This window comes from Ochotona princeps, chromosome 13 (genome assembly GCF_030435755.1).
Source record: "Ochotona princeps isolate mOchPri1 chromosome 13, mOchPri1.hap1, whole genome shotgun sequence".
NCBI classification, from domain to species: domain Eukaryota; kingdom Metazoa; phylum Chordata; class Mammalia; order Lagomorpha; family Ochotonidae; genus Ochotona; species Ochotona princeps.
The window spans coordinates 55771931-55795605 of NC_080844.1; the positions used below are offsets into that span (position 1 = coordinate 55771931).

General features: G+C 48.0%; 1 protein-coding gene across 50 annotated transcripts in view; it reads left to right on the forward strand.

Annotated features, from left to right (window-relative positions):
• The window catches only part of TCF7L2 (transcription factor 7 like 2), a 181868-nt gene extending 158527 nt beyond the window's left edge, over window positions 1-23341 (forward strand). For 3 of the 50 annotated variants that reach the window (XM_058671286.1, XM_004579817.2, XM_004579814.2), the window contains 9 exons: window positions 436-538; window positions 2578-2664; window positions 7992-8117; window positions 8656-8815; window positions 9152-9259; window positions 13605-13653; window positions 14232-14282; window positions 15527-15599; window positions 21133-23341. In XM_058671286.1, the coding sequence (XP_058527269.1) occupies window positions 436-538; window positions 2578-2664; window positions 7992-8117; window positions 8656-8815; window positions 9152-9259; window positions 13605-13653; window positions 14232-14282; window positions 15527-15599; window positions 21133-21556 (1181 nt within the window). In that variant the 3' untranslated portion in view covers window positions 21557-23341. Of the gene's footprint in view, window positions 1-435; window positions 539-2577; window positions 2665-7976; window positions 8118-8655; window positions 8816-9151; window positions 9260-13604; window positions 13654-14231; window positions 14283-15526; window positions 15604-16312; window positions 16387-21132 lie in introns of those variants that run through there. The other 47 variants (XM_058671288.1, XM_058671295.1, XM_058671290.1 and 44 more) reach the window with 27 other exon arrangements.
• Window positions 23342-23675: the final 334 nt, after the last annotated feature.

A 23675-nucleotide genomic window follows, 5' to 3' on the forward strand; every position in this document is an offset into this window, starting at 1 on the left:
CCTTGGTGAGAATGGTCTTCCCCAAGCTCCTAGTTCTAGAACTTCCTGAAGGTTCAGGAAGGCACGGGTTCTAAGGGCCCAGGAGAATCCAGTGTTAGATGACCACCGACTGTGAGCCAAGTCCTTTACCTGGTATTTTTTGTAACTTTGAATCATCACACACAATAGCCTGGATGCCATTTTTCTGATCTGAGCTTGCCTGGCAACGTGTCCCAGACTATCAAGACTGAGAAACTTCTCTTTGCAACTATGGGTGGGCATGGGGGGCACAAGGGAGATCTTGGCAAGAACTTGGAGCGCTATCATCATGAAAGAAGCAAGTGCTGGGATTCTAGAAGGGATGCCTGTCTTCATTCTTGTCCTGTTTCCGTACCCCTACTGTGGCTCTTTCCTGCTCTTCCTCTTGTAGCTAACCATGTTGTTTTCCTGTTGTAGGAATCCCCCGGCCTCCGCACCCTCCAGATATATCTCCGTATTACCCGCTCTCGCCCGGCACTGTAGGACAGATCCCCCATCCGCTCGGATGGTTAGTACCACAGTAAGGAGTTCCACTTTTTAAATTTCCTTTTTGTTTTTTTACATGGGCATGCTTATTATTTACTCTGTGCATGTATATTCGTGTGTGTGTGTGTGTGTGTGTGTTGAGAATGGGGAAGGTAAGGAACCCCTCGCAGGCGAGATGTGGGGAAGGTGCTATTGGAGTATTTTGTGGGAATGCAGGCCAAGCAAATCCCATTCAGGTCACTCATATAGGAGACGGACTCTTCATTGAACATCTTGAACCTGGGTCCCCAAAGTCCAGGTGGATGAAAGCATCCTTCAAGTATATTAGGAGTCTGCAGAGGGCTCCCACTCAGGGAAGCTCATCATGGGTGTTCTGCCGGGGCAACCCACACTGGAGTCAGGTCATTAGGTTGAGGCATCTGAGGCCTGCCTTGGAAGTATTATGTATTAGACAACAGGGAGTGGGAGGAGGAACAGCCTAGCTGGCTCATGTTGAAATCCAGGTGCAGGGTGAGCTCCAACTCCAAGGTGGTCATCGCCCTGTAAGGACGGAGAGCACAGTGGGAGGTTGTGTCTGTGGAGGAGACCCAGGATGGGCGGAGGGTGTCCTGAGGGGCAGTGTTTTCCCTAAGCGTGCAGGCTGGCCATTGGGCTGCTGGAGGCCTGGCCTGAGAGGCCCCTCCACATGTTAGCCCTGGTTCTTGGAAGCGATTGGATCCTTTTTTTTTTTTTTTTTTTGCCTTGTATAACTTTTTTTTAAACTATGTATATTTTAAAATCAGAGTAGGAAGACCTCTAATAGTGTTTACATGTAGTGTGTGTGTGTGCGTGTATACCTGATACAGCATGCAGTATTTCCTGGTTGTATGTTACTGTGTGTGCACAAGAGGCCTTCCTAAAGTTCATGGAAAACATGTATATGCAAAACCAATGTGTGGATTACAGAATTGCTCACACCAAAATAAACTTGGAATTTCATTTTCGGTCCACTTTTTGAAGGATCCTATTTTTTGTTAGCAGTTTCTGCTGTAGACATCACACAGCAATGTGCTGGGAGCACTCCACAGTCGGAGTGTGGAGGGAGGATCATGGGCTTTCTCTCTTGGCTCTGAGCTTCTCTTTTAGACTAGTTCAAGTCTTCTCCTGCCCTTCATTCTCCACCTTGCACTCGAGCCTGTGCTGTATTGTTAGACAAACTAGAAAGCATGAACTCTTGCTGCTCGGTACCAACCCCGAATATAGTTTCCATTTCTTTGTCTTCAATTTTTTTTTGGGGGGGGGTGTTGTGGAAGACAAGCATGTAAACTTGTAACCCCATTTCTTCTTAGCCAGTTGGGGCCATTCTGCTGCAGTCACCATTTGCCCCAGTCAGCTTCTGGGGATGGTCTGAAGGCCAGATGAAAAGAAAGAAGCAAGTCAGACAATTCTCTGTCAGGGAAAGTTGTGTGTCTTTCATGAGGATGCTATTTTGCATGTTGCTGTATTTTTTAATTATTGTAATGAGGTGTGATTGTCTATTGGTTACCCACAATTCTTCTTGGGGACGCTCCCCCCGGTAACTCTTGTCAACACTTGTTAATTTGACAAAAGGCTACAAATTAAGCTCTGTTAATTTAATGTTTTCTCACCGAGATCTAAATACCGAAAGAGGCCCAAAGCGCAACTGAAGTCCTTTGATTCACTGTACTTTATTTTGGTATAAATTTACATTCATTATTGTTTTCCTTTGGATGTGTAGCCCTCAATTAGTGTGATGGCTCCATTAAAGCAAGCGAGACTTCGCCTTTAATTATTACAACAAAACACCTAGTTTCAGCTTGGGGAGAGGGTCTCTATTGACATAAGCAGAGGTTATAAAATTTAATTAGCCATTCCTATCAGATTTATGGCATTCAAATTGTTCTGTGTTTCTTCCCTTTGATCCTTCCTGTACAATCCCCAAGATTTTTGTTCTGATCAAATGAGAATAAAGCTTACTATGCAGAGAGAACTTTTCCCTTTTCTTCCTTTTCTTGTCCCCCCACTCCTCCAGTCCTTGTATCCTGTCTCTGACTTTGTACCCCTTCTTTGTAGGCAAGGTCAACCTGTGTACCCCATCACGACAGGAGGGTTCAGACACCCCTACCCCACAGCTCTGACCGTCAATGCTTCTATGTCCAGGTGAGTTCTGAGGCCCAGGACTGCTAGTAACTTCTCTAGTGTTCTGATGGCTGTGGGGCCACCTGGGAGCTAAGGCCATGTTTAGTTCTAAGAAGGGCACTAGAGCCCATGTGACACTAAGCTTTATTCCTGGAAAAGACTCACACATTGCCCTGAGCTCTCAAGGTAAGCGATGTCTTTCTGGGTCGAGGTGTTTTGAGTCCCTCAATAGAACAGCATATTTTAAGAAATTAAGGTGGCAGGAAGAAGCTGTCGAGGCATGGAGTGCTTTCAAAAGTGTCATTTCTCTGTTGTGTCCTATACTGGTGAGAAAGGAAAGAATGGAGATCGTTTTATTATTACACAAAGAGGAGTCTGAGCGTAGATGATTGGCCTTTTCAAGCTTAGTTTCTGACTCAAAGTCAAAACAAAGGCCATTTTCTGTTTGCCAATTCCCTCCGTACCCCCTCCGCGTACGACCTTTCAGTAGAGACATGCGTGATGGGAGCCACATGGGGAAGTTTGAATTTTATAGTGGCCTTTTTTTCCCCCCAGTTTAATAGTGAAATTATTCATAGTGGCACATTCTTATACTCAGGCCAGAACTGTAAACCAAAATACTGCTTCGACATCATCACCATCCAACTATTACCAAGGATTCGCGGTCTTTTTTTTTTCTTCTATTTTTCATAATCTGACCCAGCACATCTCAATTTGGACTAGTCACGTGGGGCTGGTGGCTATTGTGTTGGCCTGTGCGGCTCTGTGTCTTTGAACATTTAAACGAAAGATCATGTGTGCGTCTCCATTCATGTGTGCTTTTATTGAAAGCCGTCAGTATGAGTACATGTGTGGCCTGCACACACATCCCCGTGTTCTCGTTTCCTCCCCCTAATTAATTCTGGCTAATTTTTCAGCGACTGCTAGTTTATTTGCAAACTGGTTGGCAGCAGTATGTTTAAGTAGTCACTAATTGCTCCTAATGATAGTTTTATTTTCTGTTCATCTGATTTTCAGTCAAGTTAATTAAATCGGTGGAGGTTTAGACTTTCCTGATGGGCTGAAACAGCCAATCCATTTTGATGATGGCCCATAATTAAATTAGCATGCATTACAAGGCAGGGATGCTACCCCCAATCTTTGTGGGCAACATGGAAAGCCAAAACCAGAGAGCAGGTTGGAAAGATGGGCCAAGATGCAAAGCAGTGACTTTTGGTGGGAGAAAGAATAGGAATTGCTTCCGTTAAGATAAAAGGAAATGTGACATATCTGGCATTTGTGATCATGCCATGGATGTCATATAATTAGAAAGATCCATGTCCTACATGTGGTACGTTGTCTGCATCTCATAATCCTCACCAGTACAAGTTAGGCGGAAAAATGCTACGTTCCCTGGTTCTGCCCATTACGTAACGTCAGCACAACCTCGCCGAGCCCGGGAAAGGAGGAGGGGTCTCCTGGGAGGAGAGCCGGCTCCACTCCGGGCAGCTGGTAGTCCACGGCCCACTCCTCCCAGCCTCCCCTTCACCCCGACATCGCTGGGTTGCACCCGATTATTTGTCAGGTTTGTTTATTCGGTGCGTTCTAGAGGTTAAAAGTGGTAAAGTAATCGCAGGATAGGGATTGGGGGGTTAAGCTTATCGATTGAATTATCATTAGGAGGTGAGCAGGCGGTTCCTAGGTGAGCAGGAGGTGACGGAAAGGAAAGCAGCCATGGGAAGAAGAAAGGTTAGGGGATTGAGGTGTGTGGCAGGGGAGGGGCCAGGCGGCCGATTCCCCAGGTAGGCCTTATGAAAGGTAGCTAGTTAAAAAGCGTATACAGCAAATTAAATACATTATTGTGGTAATGGTACGACAGAAGTATGGGTCTATTATACTTATGGCAGTTACAGCAAATGTAGGCAGCTTGCCCTGTTCCAGAACACCCTTTGATATTCATTCTATTCAGCAGCAGGGCCAGGACTTCTCAGAATTAAGTGATGGGTCATTATACTTTAAACACCATGGAGAAGCCTAGATTGGCAATTAAACAGCTCTCGCTGACACTCACTTGTGCCACCCTGTGACCCCCTTTAGATTGAGATGTCGGAGCTCCGGGCCCTCAGCCTGCTAAATTGGTGCAAGGCTCTTCTCCCGACGAGAGCGGGCTCTGAAATCTGCCGGCTTCAAAGGGAGCGAGATCATGTATAAACCATAATGTGGGTGCACCGTGGCTCACAAAAAATAAGGCAGGGAGAGATGAAATGTTACAAGTGCAAGGGGGAAAATGAGAGAATAATGACAAACCCAATGCAACTCAAAGCCAGATTGTTGCACAGGAAAATGCATCCTACTGCTTGTGCATAAAATCAAGGCCGGCAGATGACATGCAGTTAACAGAAATGTGTCAACAGTGAAGGAGAGGGAGAGTGAGCACCAGAGAAGCCCCCGAGACAGCCAGAAACAAAAATTAGTTGTCCTTAACAAGTTAAGGTTCATCATTATATTCTGGCTCCGAGCCATAAAAGCAGACGGGGGTACCTAATGAGCTGCTTAGAATTTTTAGGGTGTTTATTACATTTCGCAAAAGTAGTTGTCTGCAGCGAGGGATTTCTGAGGCAGAGGCACACCTACCACATTCTCTTCTTCCTCTGCCACACATCCTTGCCCACCCGCTTTCCCCAGTACAGGCCAGGGAGTGGGAAGTCTTGCATCTGTGTGGCTCTGCTGGAAGATTGTCCCCCGCCCGGAGCGTGTTGCCCTTGTGCTGTCTGCCTGTGGCATTTGGCATGTACAAATGTTCAAGTGGGTACAGACAGACACACACACATTTCCATCACTCCCTGCATCTCCTTCTCCCACCTGTATCCATCGCTCATTCTGCAACATGGAGTACCTGTATTTGAGGACTGTCAAGCCTTTAAACCGCACAAGAGCTGCCACTCCACCCAGCCCCCCAGCCAACGCCTTCCAGGAGCACATGGCCTTGGCCTGGGTTTTCTCTGAGGCCTCTGAGCTGTGCAAAGGGGCAGGGCGTCACCTGGCAGCCCAGGTGCCTCTGAAGCTCTTGCTTTTCCAGATTTCATTGAGGAAAAAAGGTCAGCTTTTAGATTTATTCCCCACCTGTCTCTCACCCTTTCTCCTCCTTTCTGAGCATCTTGCACGGTTCTTATTAAAGAATCCAGTCACTGTCGTCAGTTGGAGTTGTGAAGGCGCTAGGCAGGGGCAGGCTGTGGCTCTGGGCCCCACTTGGAAATGGGTAGTGCTCCTTGTCCTGTTTGTGCTCTGTTGGTCTGTGTAAACTCGGTGCTTCAATTTAATGTTGTGAACTGAGTGAGTGTTGGTGTCATTGGCTAAAAGGAAAACTACCTTCAGTCCACACTGGAAAGAAACTTGTGGGCACAGATGCCTCCTGAGGCCCCCAGAAGTGCGCAGAGTTGAAGGGGGGATTATCAGGGGCTGGGAAAGGTGCAGGGAGGGTATAGAGGACTTGTTGGGACACGGACATCTGGTTTGAGGAGAGGAAGAAGTGCTGCTGTGCCAGGGAGAGTGACCATAGCATGTTCCTTAGCCAATTGTGCAAGAAACCAGAAGAGCAAAGTGTTCCCCAGCACAGGGATTAAGGCAGTGGGAATGCTCACCGTCCGATGTTCCTTGCACATTGTAGCAAATGATCATACTCTACCTCATAATAACTTTAAATTTTAATGAAAATGGGATTCTGTTTGAAATGATTGTCTTGATAAAACCTCATTAGAACCCTGAGTTCCCACCAGAAAAAACCATCGAGCGCAAAGCAGGTTGCCATTTCTTAGATGGATGGTGTGTTGGACCATTTTGGTTTAGATTAAGAAAATGCTCTTACTGTCTGTTTTTCCTTCTCTCTCTGTAACTTTGACTTTCAAAATAAAGAAATCTTTAACCACCTTCCTCTCCCCCTCATGGCAAAAAAAGTTGAAGCCAGTGTTTTGGCGTAGCAATCCTGGCTAGCATCCCATGATAGCACTGGTGCCTGTCCTGGCTGCTGCACTTTGAACCAGCTCCATACTAATATGTCTGGGAAAGCAGTGGAAGATGGCTCAAGGACTCAGGGCTCTGCTACCCACATGGGAATCCAGCTGAAGCTCCTGGTTCATTCCTGACCATTGCAATCATCTGAGGAGTGAAGCAACAGATGGAATATCTCTTGTTCTATCACTCTTTCAAAACAAAGAAGAAAATCTTAACAAAAGAAAAAGAAAGAAAAGTAGCAGCTGTCAGGCTGCAGGTTCCTCTGATGCTGACCCCGGTGACTGGGCCAGGCTGGGAGAGGAGGCAGCATTGTGGTCTCTTGTGCATTCAGCTCTTTTGGTGTGCACCCTCCCTTGGGTGGTGCACCTGCCTGTAAGAGTGATGGTTCTGCAAGCCCAGTGCAAGTCAGGTGACTCCCAAGACTTTCCCAAATTCTGGAAGCTATTTGTTCCGTTCCAGTTGTCTTTGTGTTCCAGATGGGCCAAGAATTGTGTGAAATTAGCTCTTTTTATCCCGACTAATTTGCATGGTTTGGAAATGCGAGTTCAAGGCCTGAAGAACAGTGCCAGTATCGTTTCTTCCTTTTACCACCTTGCTTCTCATAGAGAAGTCTTTTACATGATGCGTATTAAATAAATATGACTTGGGAGAAAGGACATATGAGGCAGGATTTAAAGCTTGGTTGAGTGTGGTTTTCAGATCGTTCCCCATGGTAAAACAAACTTACGTAAAAAAAACTGGATTCAGGATGGGAACCAAATGGGAAAATACTCGCATTTCCCCGCATGGTTCTGCCTCACCATCTCCCATTCCTGTCCAGCAATGGGCTCAGCAACAGGAGAAAAACAACACCTTCCATTGCATGCCGTCACCCTGAGGAGCCACACACAGCACCGTCGGGATACATGGGCCTAGGTCAGCCACATTAATATTTCATGTAACTGTCAATGGGCAGCCCAGGATTTTCCCTTCCACCCCAGAGCTGACTAGGGCATGGGAAACTGTCTTCTAATCATCTTCCCAACACTCGTGGACGTGGGGCTCCAGCAGGTAGTCCAAGCCCGCCTTTCCGCCCAAGTACATCAGTTGAATTTGTCTCTTGCTAAAGATGGTAAAAATCGTAATGTTTCATGTCAGTAGCAATAATGAAGGAGAACATTGGCTTTAATGACATTATAAGAATCATTATGTTTAATTTATTGCTAATTAATGCCGACAGGTTTCATATGCCTTGGGTTACTTTCATGTGAGCGCCACGTGCTGGTTTTTTTTTTTTTTTTTTTTTGAATTGTGTGTACACATCCCTCCTCATTCATTCATTTTGATTCTGACGATTTACACAGCTTTCTGTCTTCCAGGTTCCCTCCCCACATGGTCCCACCACATCACACTCTACACACCACTGGCATTCCCCACCCAGCCATAGTCACACCAACAGTCAAACAGGAATCCTCCCAGAGTGACGTCGGCTCACTCCACAGCTCGTAAGTGCCACCCTTGGGCCTGCTTTCCTAGGAGGCATGGTGGGCAGCCAGCTCCGGACAAGGGACTTCAGGCCATGGGCTGCTGGTGCTGTGCCTGGGGCTGGCCTTGCGTGGCCTGACATCAGCAATCACTGTTCCCATGAGACCCACGGGCTCCCTGATCAGGAATATGAAGGACTTGGTGGTGGGTCTTGCTGGCTATTACCACCGTGGCTTAGACTAGAAGTCTGTTTGTACCTGAACTTGCAGTTGCTCAGCTAGAAGTCACAACATTGCTGGCTGCCTCCTATGAGTGCTGAGGTGGGGCCAGCACCAGTACACCCTCCCCTCTGCCTTGGGAAACCTTGGCGCTTCTGACGCTTGAGGAAATGATTGCAAAGCTTTCTGCCTCCACCCTCACCCTGCCACACACACACACCCATGCTAGTTTTCATCCATTTTGGGGGTGAGGATGGGGGGCAGGGGAAAGGGGAGAAGAGTGGGAGTGAGGCTTCGGGGTGGTTGACAGGGCTGTCTGTCTGTTGGGCCTCTTCTGCAGAAAGCATCAGGACTCCAAGAAGGAAGAAGAGAAGAAGAAGCCCCACATAAAGAAGCCTCTTAATGCATTCATGTTGTACATGAAGGAGATGAGAGCCAAGGTCGTTGCCGAGTGCACATTGAAAGAAAGCGCGGCCATCAACCAGATCCTGGGGCGGAGGGTAGGTGACCCCTTCCTTGGAAGAGAAGCCCAAGGACAGCCCAGGAGGCTGTGGGCCCCCAGGGCAAAGATGTTTCTGTCCCCATTTCCTTGGAGTCCTTGACTGGTCATCCCCGATTCAGGCTGCGTCCTCTCCTCCCCGCCACGGCACAGACCATAGGGGGCAAAGCCACACAGATGACCAGGACCCGCCCTGCCAGCTCACAGGAAGTGCAGACTGCCACCTCCCGGAGGGACCTGGCTGAGGGGAAGCATCATTTGTGGTCCTTACCACTGTGGTGTAGGTTGTGATGTTGTTGCACCTCTTTCTCTCCCCATGCCCCACTGTCCCCTGCAGTGGCACGCTCTGTCCAGAGAAGAACAAGCGAAATACTACGAGCTGGCCCGGAAGGAGCGACAGCTTCACATGCAGCTCTACCCAGGCTGGTCCGCACGGGATAACTATGTAGGTGGATCATTCTCCGTAGAACTTTTGTCTCAGAGATGTTGTATGTGTCTGTGTGGACAGAGAGCAGGGTCACTGCCCACCCGAACCAGGCCTCTGCACCCTTCAGTCCTGCCTGCCTCTGAGACTGTCCGCAGCCTGCCCGTACCCCAACTACAGCATCTCACCTTGGCTTCCAGTTGGTGCTGTCAGCACGTGTCAGTTATTCAAGGAAGAGAGAGGAGGCTGGGGTCCAGTGTTCCAGCTTGGGACCTATGGCATGAATTTGGTGTTGTCCATTCCTGCTTGCTCACGTTTTAGAAGAGATGGGGCTATAAGATTGACCTGGACAAACTTGAATTCCAAATGAGGTTCCCCAAGCCTGTTGGCAGTGTGGAGTGGCCTCAGCAGGAAGGCTAGGGGTTACAGGTGGAAGGAAGGAGTTTCCTTCTTCATAAGACTTCTGGCAGGGCCTGCACCTTTCAGAAGAAGAAAAACAAAGGTGTTGTCTTGTGCTATATGACACAGAAGTTGGCAGCCCAGTTCATCCAGAGAGGGGCATGATGAAAATACCCCTGGAAACAGCCAGAGGACGTTGCCCTTTGGAAAGACAGAAGAAACAGGTGTGGGTCCTACAGGGGTAGAGAATGGTTTGTGTTGGTGAACACTGTGTTGGCTGCAGGCTTTGCCCAAGTTCCTTTCCTAGCTTTTTGAAGACAGTAGGATTGCCCGTGTTCTGACTCCCACATTTCTCCTGCCATAAACCTGCTGTTTTCTGGGCACCTCTATCCCTTCTTGTCCTGCCTTTGCCCGCGAACTCAAGTCCTTGAGAGGAATGACATACTTCTTGCTTTGCCCAAATTTTTAACAAGATGGCATTGGATTTTGTGAAGGGAGCCTGCCCATCCCCTCTTGCCTTAGTGCAAGCCCAGGGGTCAGTCAAGGAGCCTTCACAGACAGCCATGCAGGGCACACATGGCACAGCTGTAGAGGATGCACACCATTTGTTCTGCACTCTGTATGAATGGTGCCCCCTGGAGTTGTGCAGGGTGGAAGTGCCACCAATACACAGGCCTGGCTTTGTGGGAGCCATAAAAGAAAGCCGTTTTGGCCCTGCCTGAAAGCCATTTAGACAGAGTGTCACCGGAGGCATCCTGTGAAGTCAGGGTCTGCAGGGCACCCGCTGTGACTTTGGCTCCGTTTTCTGTTCCAAAGGTAGCTTGGTGGCGTCGCGAAGGGACTCGTGAGACTTGAGCATATAGATGTGGTAGAAGTTTATCTGGTGTTAGAATGTTCCTTTGAGAAGAACCTGTTGCACCTGTGTGTGAACACACATTCCCTCCCTCCTTCCTTCTGTGTCCCAGAAAGCAGTCGGGGGTGGGGGGAGGAGGGCAAGAATCAAAGAATTGAGGCTTTTGTGGATTTGACTGTGGTGGAAACCTGTTAGTATTTGTTGTTATGCAACTCAACATGGGAATTCAGATAATAATTGGTTGTTGTTAAGTCCATATAGGGTTTTTGGAAAATTCCTCCTGAGTTGACTCCTGACCTTTTCCACATCCTGCTCTTCTAGCCAAGTGGGAACAGAAGCAAAATTTAAGTAAAACAGTCCCATTTGGGTCTTGAGTAACTGCAGCAGCCAGAGCGTCCATCCCCTGGTTCGCTCCCAGATGCTATCATGGCTGGAGTTGGGCTAGAGCCAAAGCCAGCGGCTGCACACTCAGGTCTGCCATGCAAGTGGCAAAAATTAATTATTTGAGCTGTAATTGGCCTCCCAGGGTCTGCACTAGCAGGAAGCTGAAGTTGGGAACTGGAGTTATGGCTCAGTTCCAGGCACACCAATACAGGACACAGGTTTCTTAACCCACCAGTCTAAAACACCTGCTCCAAGGTCCCGCCTTTCTTTAGTTTTTGGTGGACAGGCAGTGGGGTGTCTACCTCCCTTAGGACTCATCCCCATATTCACAAACTTGGGGGAACTATTCTTCCTCTCTTCTTTCTGCTACCACTTGTCTCTGTTCTCCAGGAGCTTTGTGTCTAAATAGTACTTTGTTCAGCCACCTGTGGCTTCCCATGGACAAGGGAGCCTCTGGGTGCCTTCCAAATAGATAGCAAGGACTAAAAAAGGGCAACCAGTGTGTGCCCTTTTGGTGTGTGTAGCTGCCGACAGCCCTGGGTCCTGGGCGCGCTCTGCCCAGTTGAGCTTCCACTTGAGCTATCTGAATCACCCGAGACTAGAAGGCCCTCATGCCTGCCCCGAGCCAGCCAGGCAGCACTTGGCTCCTGGCATGGAGGAGCCACACACATGAAAACAAAGTGCTGCAGGCTCATGAGACTCAGGCCTCATGACAAGGCACTGAAAGCTCCTTCATGAGGCTGGTGTTGGAGTGTAGCAGGTTGTATCTCTGTTCATGAATGGCCTAGGAAAGTAGCAGAAGATGACCCAAGTGCTTGGGCCCCTGCACCCACATGGGAGACCCCGAAGAGCCCTAAAGTTCCTGGCTTTGGCCTGGCTCAGCCCCAACTCTTGTGGCCATTAGGGGAGTGAGATGGCAGATGGAAGATTTGTCTGTCTGTCTCTCTCTCTCTCTCTCTTTCTCCCTCCTGCCACTTTCACCTCCCCCGTTTTGTACACACACACTCTATCTGCTCCTTCTTTCTGTAGCTCTGCCTTTGAAGTAAATAAAAAATGCATTTAACCAAAGAAATGATGTACCAAGGAGCATATCCAAACAGAAGCATGTGAACAAAGTTACTATTCAGGTGTTCTAGGCCCCGGATGGAGCAAGGGCTCTGTGACATCCTCCTGCTGAAGGTTCCTATGGAGCCAGCCCATTCTCAAGTGTTGTAGCTACTAGGAACCTTTTCTCTTTGATGCTGATCTTGGCTTGCTGTAAGACTCTTCAGGCGAAGGCCTGTACCTACAGAACCATATCAAGGACAATAATTTTTTAATTAAAAAAAAATTACAGCGTTAGGGACCTGTGCATCCTCTAATGGAGCACCTGGTCTGGAGTCCTGACTCAGCTTCCAGTCCCAGCTTCCTGCTAAGGTGCACCTTGGGGAGCAGCAGTTGGTAGCTCAAGTACTTGGGTCCCTGCCACACCTGTAGGAGACACAGGTTGGTTCCAGGTTTGTGACTTCTGTCTGGCCCAGCCCCAGCTGTTGTCAGCATCTGGGGAATGAATAGGGAGACGGAAGATCTCTCTGTGTGCCTCTCTGCTTTTCAAGGTGGCTGGGGATACAGTTTAGAGGACCAAGCATTCATTCATCAGCTAAGACTGCTTGAGTTCTGTGCAGGACCAGGAAAGTTACCTGGCTTCCTGTGCCAGTTGAGCAGTCTGTGAAATGGGAATAGTCATAGTTGACTAGATTGCAGGCTGGAGGAAAGGAGCCAGTCTGTGTAGCACACTCACAGGTGAGCCTTGCAGTGTGGGCGTGCTCCACAAATCACCATTGCTCCTTACACAGATGCCCCCCGCCTTCAGCTTTGGATGCTCAAGCCTCTGAGTTTTCCAACTTTACAGTGGTTAATAGAACCAGGCAAATGTTCCATCGCTCTCCATAAAATACCCCAAATACAACCTGACCCAGTCAACACTATTATAAAACGGACTGTGTGCTTGATGGCACAGTTGCAGGTTGGTTAGGTGTGCCAAGTGTGTTGCAGGTGAGTTGGCTGTGAGGTTTGGCAGGTGCATCTCGATGACATTTTCTCAGTGAGCTCTTGATGGTTTTATCACGAGGTAGCCCACTGTCCGCAAAGTAGCATCTGTGTGAGATGAGAGTGGAGGGGCCATCCCTGCACCAGTATCTTCTACACAGCAGATGTGCCAGCAACCCAGATGCTTCCTAGTTCAACTCTACTGTCTTTGCATTTTAAAAGCCAGGCCTGCACTAGAGCTCTGTAAGAAACCCACCCAAAGCTTTTCTTCCCTTCCCATGGAAGAGGGGCAGGTGGCTAGTCAAGTGGCACAGGCTGAGTGGCTCTCCCCACCGGGGGCCCATGGCTGTGTGCACCTGTTTTCCGAGGCAGACCCCCAGGATGCTGCCAACGCTGTCCCCACACCTCCCCAACTCCTTCTCTCCTGCTTTCCCTCTTCCTTCCCGTTTGTGGGAGTGGATGCCCTGGTCAGGTTTGAGAATGGCCAGAGACCTGTGCGTGGATGAGCCTTTCCTTGTTCACTGGCTTCACGCCATGAAGGTACCTGTTCATGTCCAGCTTGAGCCCAGCTCAAGAGCATGTGCATTGAAGGGTTAGAGGTCAGACAGACTGTGAGGGTGGATGTGGATGGAAATGACTGCATGGTGGTCCCCGTCCTGGTGCCTTTCTTGAAATAATTGCCTATTTCATCTGTTCCCCTAGGGGAAGAAGAAGAAGAGGAAAAGGGACAAACAGCCGGGAGAGACCAATGGTAAGTGACTCAGGACAGAGGAAGGTGAAGTGGGCTGAGGACTGCTCCCTGACCTTAGGCACCCATCTGGGGCAGGCAGTAGACATTCAAGGCCAGGACATTGTGGGGGAGCCCATCTTAGCCAGCCTTGTTTGTTTGTTTGTTTATGCATTTTAATTAATTGCTTCATGACTGCCCTTTTAAAGCTAGTAACATTCATTGTTGCATGAAAAGCACATTGTAATTCTAGTGGAATGTGTTTTTAAATAACTTCTGCAAAGCCTGTAACTGGAGAGCCAGCGGTAGGCATGCCTAGGCTGGGTTGATTCAGTCTGCTTGTTTTGAATGTGTCTGAGAAGGGGTGAGAAGGGGGCTTAGGGGTGCAGGAGGGGGTATGTGTGAGTGTTTGATATTAACGGGCTGTTCCTGAATGTTCTGATGCATGCCTTTACAGTGGTAAATTGCACCCCATATTTAAATTAAGGAGGTTTGTCATTCTGTAGAGGAAATTAGAAATACTGCATAGGCAATCTCAGACCAGGCTTTGACAATCAAACAACCATTTTGAAGGCTTTGTATAATTTGTTCTTTTTTTTCAGAACACAGCGAATGTTTCCTAAATCCTTGCCTTTCACTTCCTCCGATTACAGGTGCTAATGTCATTTTGAGTCATTAAAATAGTTGATAAACTGTTTTTTAATTTTTCTTGCCATGATAGTTTTATTAACATTAAACACGTATGACATTTAAACATTATTTAAAATGACCATCTACACGGTTTTGTATGTTTCAGTAGATTTTTTTTTTTCAGTTGCTTTGGTTGTTTTTTTTTTTAAGTTGTTACTTTCGTTTCGTTTATTTATTTATTTTTCCCATAAAAGTTGTTTAAGCAGTGATGACAGTGATTTAGAGTTGAACTAACTGTGCAAATTGAATATGCAGTATTTCTTTAAAAGAGACTGGTAAAAAAAAAAAATCTACGCCAATGGAAGGAATTCAGTAATAAACCTCCTTAATCTAATGGCATTTTTTCATCGCTCCCACTAAGTTTTCTCACGCTAGCATGCATCCGCAGTATGATTATTTTTTCCTTTGCTTTTTGTTATTTTAGTTTTATTTTCCTTCCTTTTGCTTTTCTGCTCATAATTTGCAAATCCACTAGCATTATACTGACTGTGCCTGCGTACCTGCTGCTGTGAACTCCCCACTAACAGCTCATCCACACAGCCGTGCTATCCTCATCTGTTCCTCTCTTAACATTAATGAAAAGGGATAATACAGAAAAGATGGACAGTCCAAAAGCTGCAATATCCCAGTACCACAACCCTTTTCTTTCTTTATTTCTTTCTGTTTCATTTTGTTCTGTTTTTATTTGTAGTTTGGTTTTTTTTTCTTTTTTAAAAACTATTGTAATCTGAGAAGAAAAGAGCATGTTACAAACTTAATTCCCTCCGCTTTATTTTCTTCTATACGAAAAATAAATTGAGAGAGAGAAAAAAAAGGGGGAAAGCAAAAGTAAGTGATAAAAATTAATGACAAGTTCTTCAGTATTTTAACTTCCCTTTGTCAACTCAAGTCGAATCTAAAGACAGTCCTTAAAGAAGGGATACTGCAGCTTTATTTGCAACAGCTAATTTCACAAGTTTAATAAGAATGTGATTTTTACCTTTTTTTTTTTATTAAAGAAAGTTTAAAAAAAAGAACGTCAATATTTTGCAAATTAGTAACCAGGTCATTGATTTATTCCCTTTTTTATTTTTTTTATTTTTTCTTATTTGTATCTCTCTCTCCCCCCTCCCTCCCTCTCTCCTCCTCTCTCTCTCTCTCTCTCTCTCTCTCTCTCCCCCTCTCCCTCTCTCCCACCTCTGCTCGCTTCTCTCTTGAACTCATTCAGACCTGAGCGCTCCTAAGAAATGCCGAGCGCGCTTTGGCCTTGATCAACAGAATAACTGGTGCGGCCCTTGCAGGTGTGTATAGCTCCCAGATGCGCTGTGCTGATTTGCAGCTGGTCTCTGCCATCCCTTCCCCCTCTCTGGCCTGTTGCTTTGTAGCTCTGTGTGTGGATCTTAGGAGACACGAGGGAGTGGGACACTGCCGAGCAGACGGGCTCTGTAAGGGATGTGCTTCTGCTCCCACTGCTGCTGCCAAAATGCCACTGTAAAACAGCATCGTCCGTGCCTCCCGGGGGAGTGCCAGCGAGCCCCCGCCAGCGCCCTCTCCCGGGGAATGTTGCCTGCCAACCCCCCACCCCCTTCCTGGGACAGCCCAGGACGGTCCTCCTGGCCTAGGTAGAAGCAACTGACGTCACCTTCTTCCCTTCTCTACTCTTTCTGGTTTTTGGTTTTGGTTTGTTTTTTTGTTTTTTAGGTTATTATTATGATGATGATTATTTTGGGTTTTTTTGGTTTTGGTTTTGTTGTTTTGTTTTTCATTGTTGATGTTTGGTTTCTGATTGTTGTTTTCTTGTGTGCGTGTTTTCTCGTTTTATTTTGTTCTGTTTTGTTTTGCGTTTGACTCCTAGCAGCTCTCCCCCTTTCATGTGCTCGGTGAGGGGATGGTTACCGTGTAGAGCCGAGGAGATATAGAAGAGAAGTCAGCCGTAGCTGAGAGTTCACGTCCAACTGAGCTCGCACAACCCACCATTGTGTTGTATTTTTTTGTGTTTACCTTATGCTAACAGATGCAAATACTCCAAAGAAGTGTCGGGCACTGTTCGGGCTTGACAGACAGACTTTATGGTGCAAGCCATGCAGGTATACTTCCACTGCGAGGCCTCTGGGAAATCAGCCTTCTGTCCTTCCGTTGCCTTAGCGTGTGACCATTCGATTTGACCTTGCTCCCATCTGCTTCCCTCACTGGCATCAATGACTAATGATCCTAACTCTTATTAAAGATTCCCTCGCTGATTTTATGCCATGTCCTTCCCTGTGGCCCCAGCTTTCGCTTCTCTCTCTCCCCTGCAGTTACGCCCCCAGCTCCCCCCCTAATCTTTGGAATAATGTACCCCTGGTGGTGGGACTGAGATCATGGCCTTAGTGGACAGAGGACAGGCGCTGGCCCCCGTCCCGTGAGCAGCTCGGTGGCCCACAGCCTGAGCGTCGAGGGCCGCCCTTGCCCAGGGGCTGAGTAAGCAAGCGCAAGGTTGGCAGCGACAGCATTCCCCTGCACATGGAGTCATGTCACTCGGAGAAGTGCTCTGGGGCAGCCTTTATTTATTTATTTTTTCTTCCCTCCTCCTCCTCCTCCTCTTCAGATGTGCATCATGTTTAAAAACCACACACGTGTCTGGTCAGAGGAGCTTGGTTAGCCAACCTTGTTTTACAGTGCTGAAAAAGAAGCGTGGCATTGAATGGCATGCACCAGCTTTGAAGGGCTGCAAGCAGTCACCCATTGCAGTATTGCTAGGCCTGCAGCGCTAGAAACCCACACACTTATATACTCACATACAGATAAACACACGCACACATGCATCTGTGTGTGTGTGTGTATAGAGAGCATGGGTTCCACATCCAATCAGAACACTCAGAAGCGTCCCATGTAAGCAGCCGTGTTCCACCATAGGTTTCCTTCCACTCTGGGAAGGTGTAGATACTGCCTTCTTGGTGGAGGGAATCCCCCTAGTAATCCCATTCCATTTCCTCTCCTTTAATGACCACCTTTGGTTAAATTTTGTTGTTTCTTTGTTCTGATACAAGCAGTCTTTGAATTTGGAATATTATGATGGTAGGTATCTCAACACCCCCAGACACGCTTCCCTGTTTGTAAAACCTCCCTTGTCACGTGTCCCTCTGCTCCATGCCTTTGCCATGTGCTCCGTGTCTAGACATTAGATCAGATGTTCATCCCATCACGTGCATGCCCCCGAGTCTCCTGTGTCTCCGCCCTCCCTCTCTGATGCTAGCACGAGGGATTGGTGACATGCCCTGCCTTCACCACGCCAGAGCCGTAGGACAGACAGGGCTCTAGGGTCTTTTTGGAGGGGGACCACTACAGGCGGCCCCCTGCCTGTGGAGTGAGGGACCCGAGGTCTTTGGTGGACACGAAGAGCAGGGAGGAACATCGCAGTCCCTGTGTGGGATGGCGGAGTTCCCAAGGATGTGTGACAGATGTCTTCGAGCACAGTCATCCCCTGCCCTGCCCCCCAAGAGCCTTCTCTGGATAGTGGAAGGGAGTTTTGTGATCAAGTTGATGAAGGCCATGCAGGGGGTTCCTTAGCACGAGCCAGACTGCTCTGTTTCTGCAGACAGTGGCTATGTCAGCATTTTCTACGTGCCCAGTGGCCTGCTGTCCCGACTCCTGCTGTGGCAGGTGGGTAGCTCGCCACAGGGACCACTCACAGGAGAGGACTTATCCCCCGTCCAGGTGCCCACCAGTTCCCTGTGAGGCTGGCTGAGGCGCCCTGGTGGGTTGGTTCTGCTCGTGGGAGTGAGAGCTGCTCTGTGACTCCAGTTGTTTTGGGAGTGAATGCTGCGAGTCTTGTGGCTTCCTTCCCACCCCGCCACCCACCCCCCTTTTCTGGAAGTTACTGCTGACATTGACCGGAAGAAGTGTCCCACGGGTGTGGTGGTGTCTTGCTCTAGAACCAGAATCTTCTTAATATTTAAGGAGGGGGTTTGCGGGGGAAGGTTGCCAAGCCCAAGCCATTATAGCCACTTTGTGTCTGGGGAAATAGTTACCTCCATGCAGCTTGGCGGAGGGAGCTGACTTCCGGCAGCCTTATCAATGCCGTAAGAATCCTCAGGGGTTCCCCAGTTTGCTTTCCAGCCACAGCACCCTAAGAATGTTCCATTGACCATATTCTCCCCCATAGGTTTTCATATCGTCAAGGTGCTGGAATGTGCATTTCCACTGGCCTTTAAAGGCACTGGTCCAAAATGGACAAGGGAGTTCAGAAGAAACCTGTAGCGGCTAAGAATGCAGGTTCTGAGTAACCGCTCCCCTGCCCTGGAGGAGGAGCCCAGTGACAAGGCGGTGACACGAGGCAGAGTTTTGTACCAGAAGTTACCTGTCCCTTCCCACCTTGACCTTTGCCCCGGCCATGTCTGGCTTCATGCTAAAATCAGTAAGACAAAATGTGCTTTTGAAAAAGAAAGACAGCAGGCAAGGTGCAAGCCCGGGCATTTTCTGACTGTCAGAAACGTATGTTCCAACTGCCTATCACCCATAGGACGGGAAGTGCTGGGTTCTGTCTTCAGTCTCTGTCCCGGGTATAACATGCCCCCTAGCTCAGGAGATGCTCCTGGCCAGTTGGGGCTCCTGGCTCACCACCTGGATTGCCACAGGTGCTGCATTACAGGACATTGAAGCTAGACTCTGTTCGGAGCCCACCAGGCTGTTTTCCCACCCTCCTTTGCTCTGCGCTCACATAGCATGAGACGTGCTGCTTGGTATTGTCGTCCCCTTGTCTCCCCGTGTGTGTGCCCTTCCCCCATCTCTTTTCTCCCGTTCCTGTCCTCTCTCTTCTCACCCATTGCTTTCTTGGTTGTGCATACGCCCTCCCCCATCCCTGCCCCATCATTACAGTGCATGGACATCCTAGTTTTTGGAGCATGTTTTGATCTGCAGGCTAAGGTGGTTTAAAACTCTTGAGAGCCTTCATTATTTATCTTGGTTTCTGGGGTAGGAGCAGAAGGCTTGGTCTTCTTTAATCTGTCCCAAGCACAGAAAGGACTGCTGCCCCATTTGAGGGTGAGAAGAGGCTGCCCCCTGCCCCCCCTTGAGTTCCTTCTGAACCAGGGGGGCCAGAGGCCCCCTTGAGGCCTTCACCCCAACAGGTCTTAGCCTCTGCAAGGGAGGACCAAGCATGTTCCCTTCCCCCTCTTCCTTCCCCTACTCTCCCCTCCTGCCATCTTGCCCAGTCCATGCCCCGGGCACCAAGGCAGTCACAGGAGAGAGAAGGAGAACTCTGCACAACCCCTTCCTTTCCAAGAGCGGCCATCAGGTGACTGCAGGGGGCCTTCCCGGAGGCAGTGTCTCTGTCTTCTCCAGGGGTCAGAAGCTGGCCAGCTCTCTGACTCGCCTATTCTCAGATGGGCTCGCTGCCAGCCGTGCTCCCAGACTGTGTCCTCAGGGTCCTTAGATGGGCATGTTCCCAGGATCTGCATGATTTTTATGGCATTAATGGGGTCAAGCCCAGGATCACCTTCCTACCAAAGGCAACCCCATCAGACTAGGAGTGATGGCAGGAGAAGCTCTGAGGTCCCATGCTCATTTGTTTGAGTGGCTTTTCCCTGACCTTGTCCCTTCACGATCGGCAAGGGAGGCTCTGAAACCCTCGTTCGTGTTTCTTACATAAATGGGTGGTGCACCACAGCAGATTCTGCGTATATGGTATAAGATGAGTCTTGGTGGTTCCAACAGCACTCACAGCAATCCCAAACCAGGGAGGTCCCCGAGAGATGCCCTGGCATTTCTTCTTTGTCCCCTCCCTTTGAGAGTCAGCCTCAGCATAGTAACAAGGGCAGGGTGCCCCCATCAACCCATTCCCATGTCTCTCCTTCCAAACCCTCTCACCTGTGGGGTACGGGAGGGCAAGCCCCCAATATCCTTCCTCCCCCCTCAAAAAAAAAGCCAAAACCAAAACTTGAGTTTGGATCTGAATTTAATCCACATCCTGCAGGCCATACAACCAGTTATTCTCGTTCCTTTGGATCATTTTTCTGTTTTTTCTTATTCTTCCCCCTCCCCCACCTTTGTTTATCCTCTTCTACCTGTTTTTGGTGGTTTTACTTTTCTTTTTTGGTTTTCTTTTGGTTTCTGTTTTTTGAGTTCATTTTTGTTTTAGTTTCGTTTCCCCTCCTCCTCCCTTCTCCCTCGCCCCGATTCTGACCTCTTGATTTGGTGCGGTTCTGAACAGACAAGCCCGCAAGCTCTCTGGGCGCCAGCAGGCTCATGGTGGTGGTGGTGGTGGTGGTGAAAACCTTTAAGCCTCTCGCTCTCACTGCCTTCAGCTGTGTGGGCTTCACAGCCAGCAATTTTGAGAGTTTCCTATTGATAAAAGGTGGTTGGGGAAGGAGCTCTTTCTCTTTGAAACACACGCAAATCATTGGGGATGGGCGGGGAGGGGGAAGGCAGTGTGATGGGAGAATTGGAGGAGGGGGTATGTGTCTAGGCCAGAAGAGGAACCAAGAAACTTCTCAGTTCATCTCTATTGGGATTTGACACTTTCTGGCAAATTGATGGCACCTGTCTGCAGGTGCCTTTAGTCTGCCCAGGTCCCTTTAGTCTGCCAACTTAACACCTGGGCAGGGGTGGAGCCGGGGAGGAGGGACCTGGAGGAGAATGTCTGGGGAGCAGTTAGAGAGTTTGAATTCTTTCATATTTTGTTTGCCAGAACAGGCTGCTCAGATGGACAATGCCACTTTAAATGTTCCAGGCCACTGGGCATGCCGTGATGTGGGGCATCCTTTAAGGGACTTGAACTTGGCCTAGAGCTGTAGATAACTCCGCGTTCGCATCTCTGCCCTGTATTCACAGAGAACTCTTTCCCCCTGTTTCTAGGAGAAAAAAAAAGTGCGTTCGCTACATACAAGGTGAAGGCAGCTGCCTCAGCCCCCCCTCTTCAGATGGAAGCCTACTAGACTCGCCACCCCCATCCCCGCACCTGCTAGGCTCCCCTCCCCGAGACGCCAAGTCACAGACTGAACAGACTCAGCCGCTCTCGCTGTCCCTGAAGCCCGACCCCCTGGCGCACCTGGCCATGATGCCTCCGCCGCCCGCGCTCCTGCTGGCCGAGGCCGCCCACGGCAAGGCCTCCGCCCTCTGTCCCAACGGGGCTCTGGACCTGCCACCTGCCGCCTTGCAGCCACCCGTCGTCCCCTCGTCATCGCTCGCACAGCCGTCAACATCTTCCTTACATTCCCACAGCTCGTTGACCGGGACCCAGCCCCAGCCTCTCTCCCTTGTCACCAAGTCGTTAGAGTAACTTTGAGCTTCTTTGTCCCGTGCTTCCAATGGTTTTGCTCCCCGCCCCCCCCGCCCCACTCGACAGGTTTCGTTTTGTACTTTTGATTTTGTGCCACGTGGCTACATGAGTTGATGTTTATCGAGTTCATTGGTCAATATTTGACCCATTCTTATTTCAATTTCTCCTTTTAAATATGTAGATGAGAGAAGAACCTCATAATTCTACCAAAATTTTTATCAACAGCTGTTGAAAGTCTTTGTAGCGTTTAAAATATATATATATATATATATATATACATAACTGTTATGTAGTTTGGATAGCTTAGTTTTAAAAGACTGATTGAAAAAAACGCAAAGAAAAAAAAAAGAGGAAGCGATTGAAGCAGCCCTCCAGAAGGAGTTGGTTCTGTATTATTTGTAGTAAATATGAGCTTGCGAACCAATCATTTTACATCTGGTTTTTACACCACAAGCGCACGATTGCAGTGCCATTACCTTATTTTGTTTTTCCTCCCCCCCATGTGGAACAACCTTTATTGTGATGTTCCTTGTTATTGTTTAAATGTACAGAAACAAAAGGTTAAAATGTGTTCATGTACCTTGCTCCAGGTGTCCTCCTTTTGGGGGTGGGGGAGAGGCCACTCAACAGTGAATGAGTCACCAACGCTGTCGGACCAGTAGTATTTATTGCTTTAGAAATTGCTTGTCGTACCTGTACATCGTTCCTTTTTAAATATGTTTTCCTTTTTCTTGAAACTGTATAAAGTCCCCCCTCCCCTTAGCATAAGCATCTTATATATAACACTTCATTTGTACAAGGTTTTTAAGTTTATATATAAAATGTGTATATATATTTTTTTCGTTTCTCTTTTGGAACTTTTGGTTTTTTTGTTTGGGGGTTTGTTTGTGTGTGGTTTGTTTGTTGTTTTTTGGGGGGGGGATTTCTGTTTTGCTGTATGACACCCAGATGCCGCCAATGGACATTAATAGCTGCATTAAAGGATCAGTAGCATTAACGAGAGTTGCTTTCCACAAGCCATTCTGTCAAACAAGACTTGAAAAATGTAGTGGAGGGAATTTTAGCGACGCTGTCTGAGCAACTGTGGGAACTGCCCCGTGTCCCCCTCAAAACTGCCAGTCAAATGTTCTGGGCCCTTAGGACATGGACTGACTGTGTGCAAAACTTCATGTGCCAAAATTCTCAGTGACTTTAGCTTTCTCCCTCTTTTTGATGATGTAATTTTCGTTCATCATGTTTTTGCTGTGACGTTACATAGGTAGATTTGTATGTAGTTTTAATGTCACCTATAACAAAAATGTGTTTGGTAGCAGATTGTCCAGAAAGCATTTTAAATGAAGAGGTGTAAACTCTTAAGGGCCAAAATGCTGTATATTAGATTACTCTTAAAGGAAAAATCAGCTGCCACTTCTATGTACGCATATTACATACAAGTAGGTAGCGAACTTTAAAAATAAAAAAAAAAAACCTAGGCATGTTGATGTTGCAAAATGCTGTATAAAGCTGAGACCTGTTCCTTCCGTGCCATTGTAGTTGACATGAAGCGATTGTAAAACTGTCTCCAATTTTCTCTGGTTTATTAAAAATGCTAACTATAACATTTTTTGTGAATACTTTGAATGTTTCCTAACAGTTGTGATGTTACTGTTCCGTTTTATGCTCTTATTCCAAGTTCATTTTTAATGGTTTGGAAGCCATTTTTGTAATGAATAAATGTTCATGCTGTACAGTATCTGTAGCATGCCGTTCTGGATTAATAAAAGCAACTTAGTGCGTGCAGATAAAGGCTGGTCCCTTGTTTCTCTGCTTTGCATCTTGTGTCTGGGGAAGCTGGAGCTGCTCGTTGAGAGACCCATTCCCCATTTGGAACATGCGACTGTGTGGTAAGCGGACGGGGGCGTGCTCAACATTTGGAGGACACCAGAGAGGAACGTGCTTGTCGCTTGGGTGAACTTTGTGTTCTGGGTTGTACGGTGTGTGGCATTTGTAGTAAAGAGTGCCGGTGCAAAAGGGTGTCTTTCTCCTTGCTATGAGGGAAATTGAGAAAGTCTGTGGAAAATACTATGGAGGGGCCTGGCCCAACGCTGTGGCCTAGCGGCTAAAGTCCTCGCCTTGAACG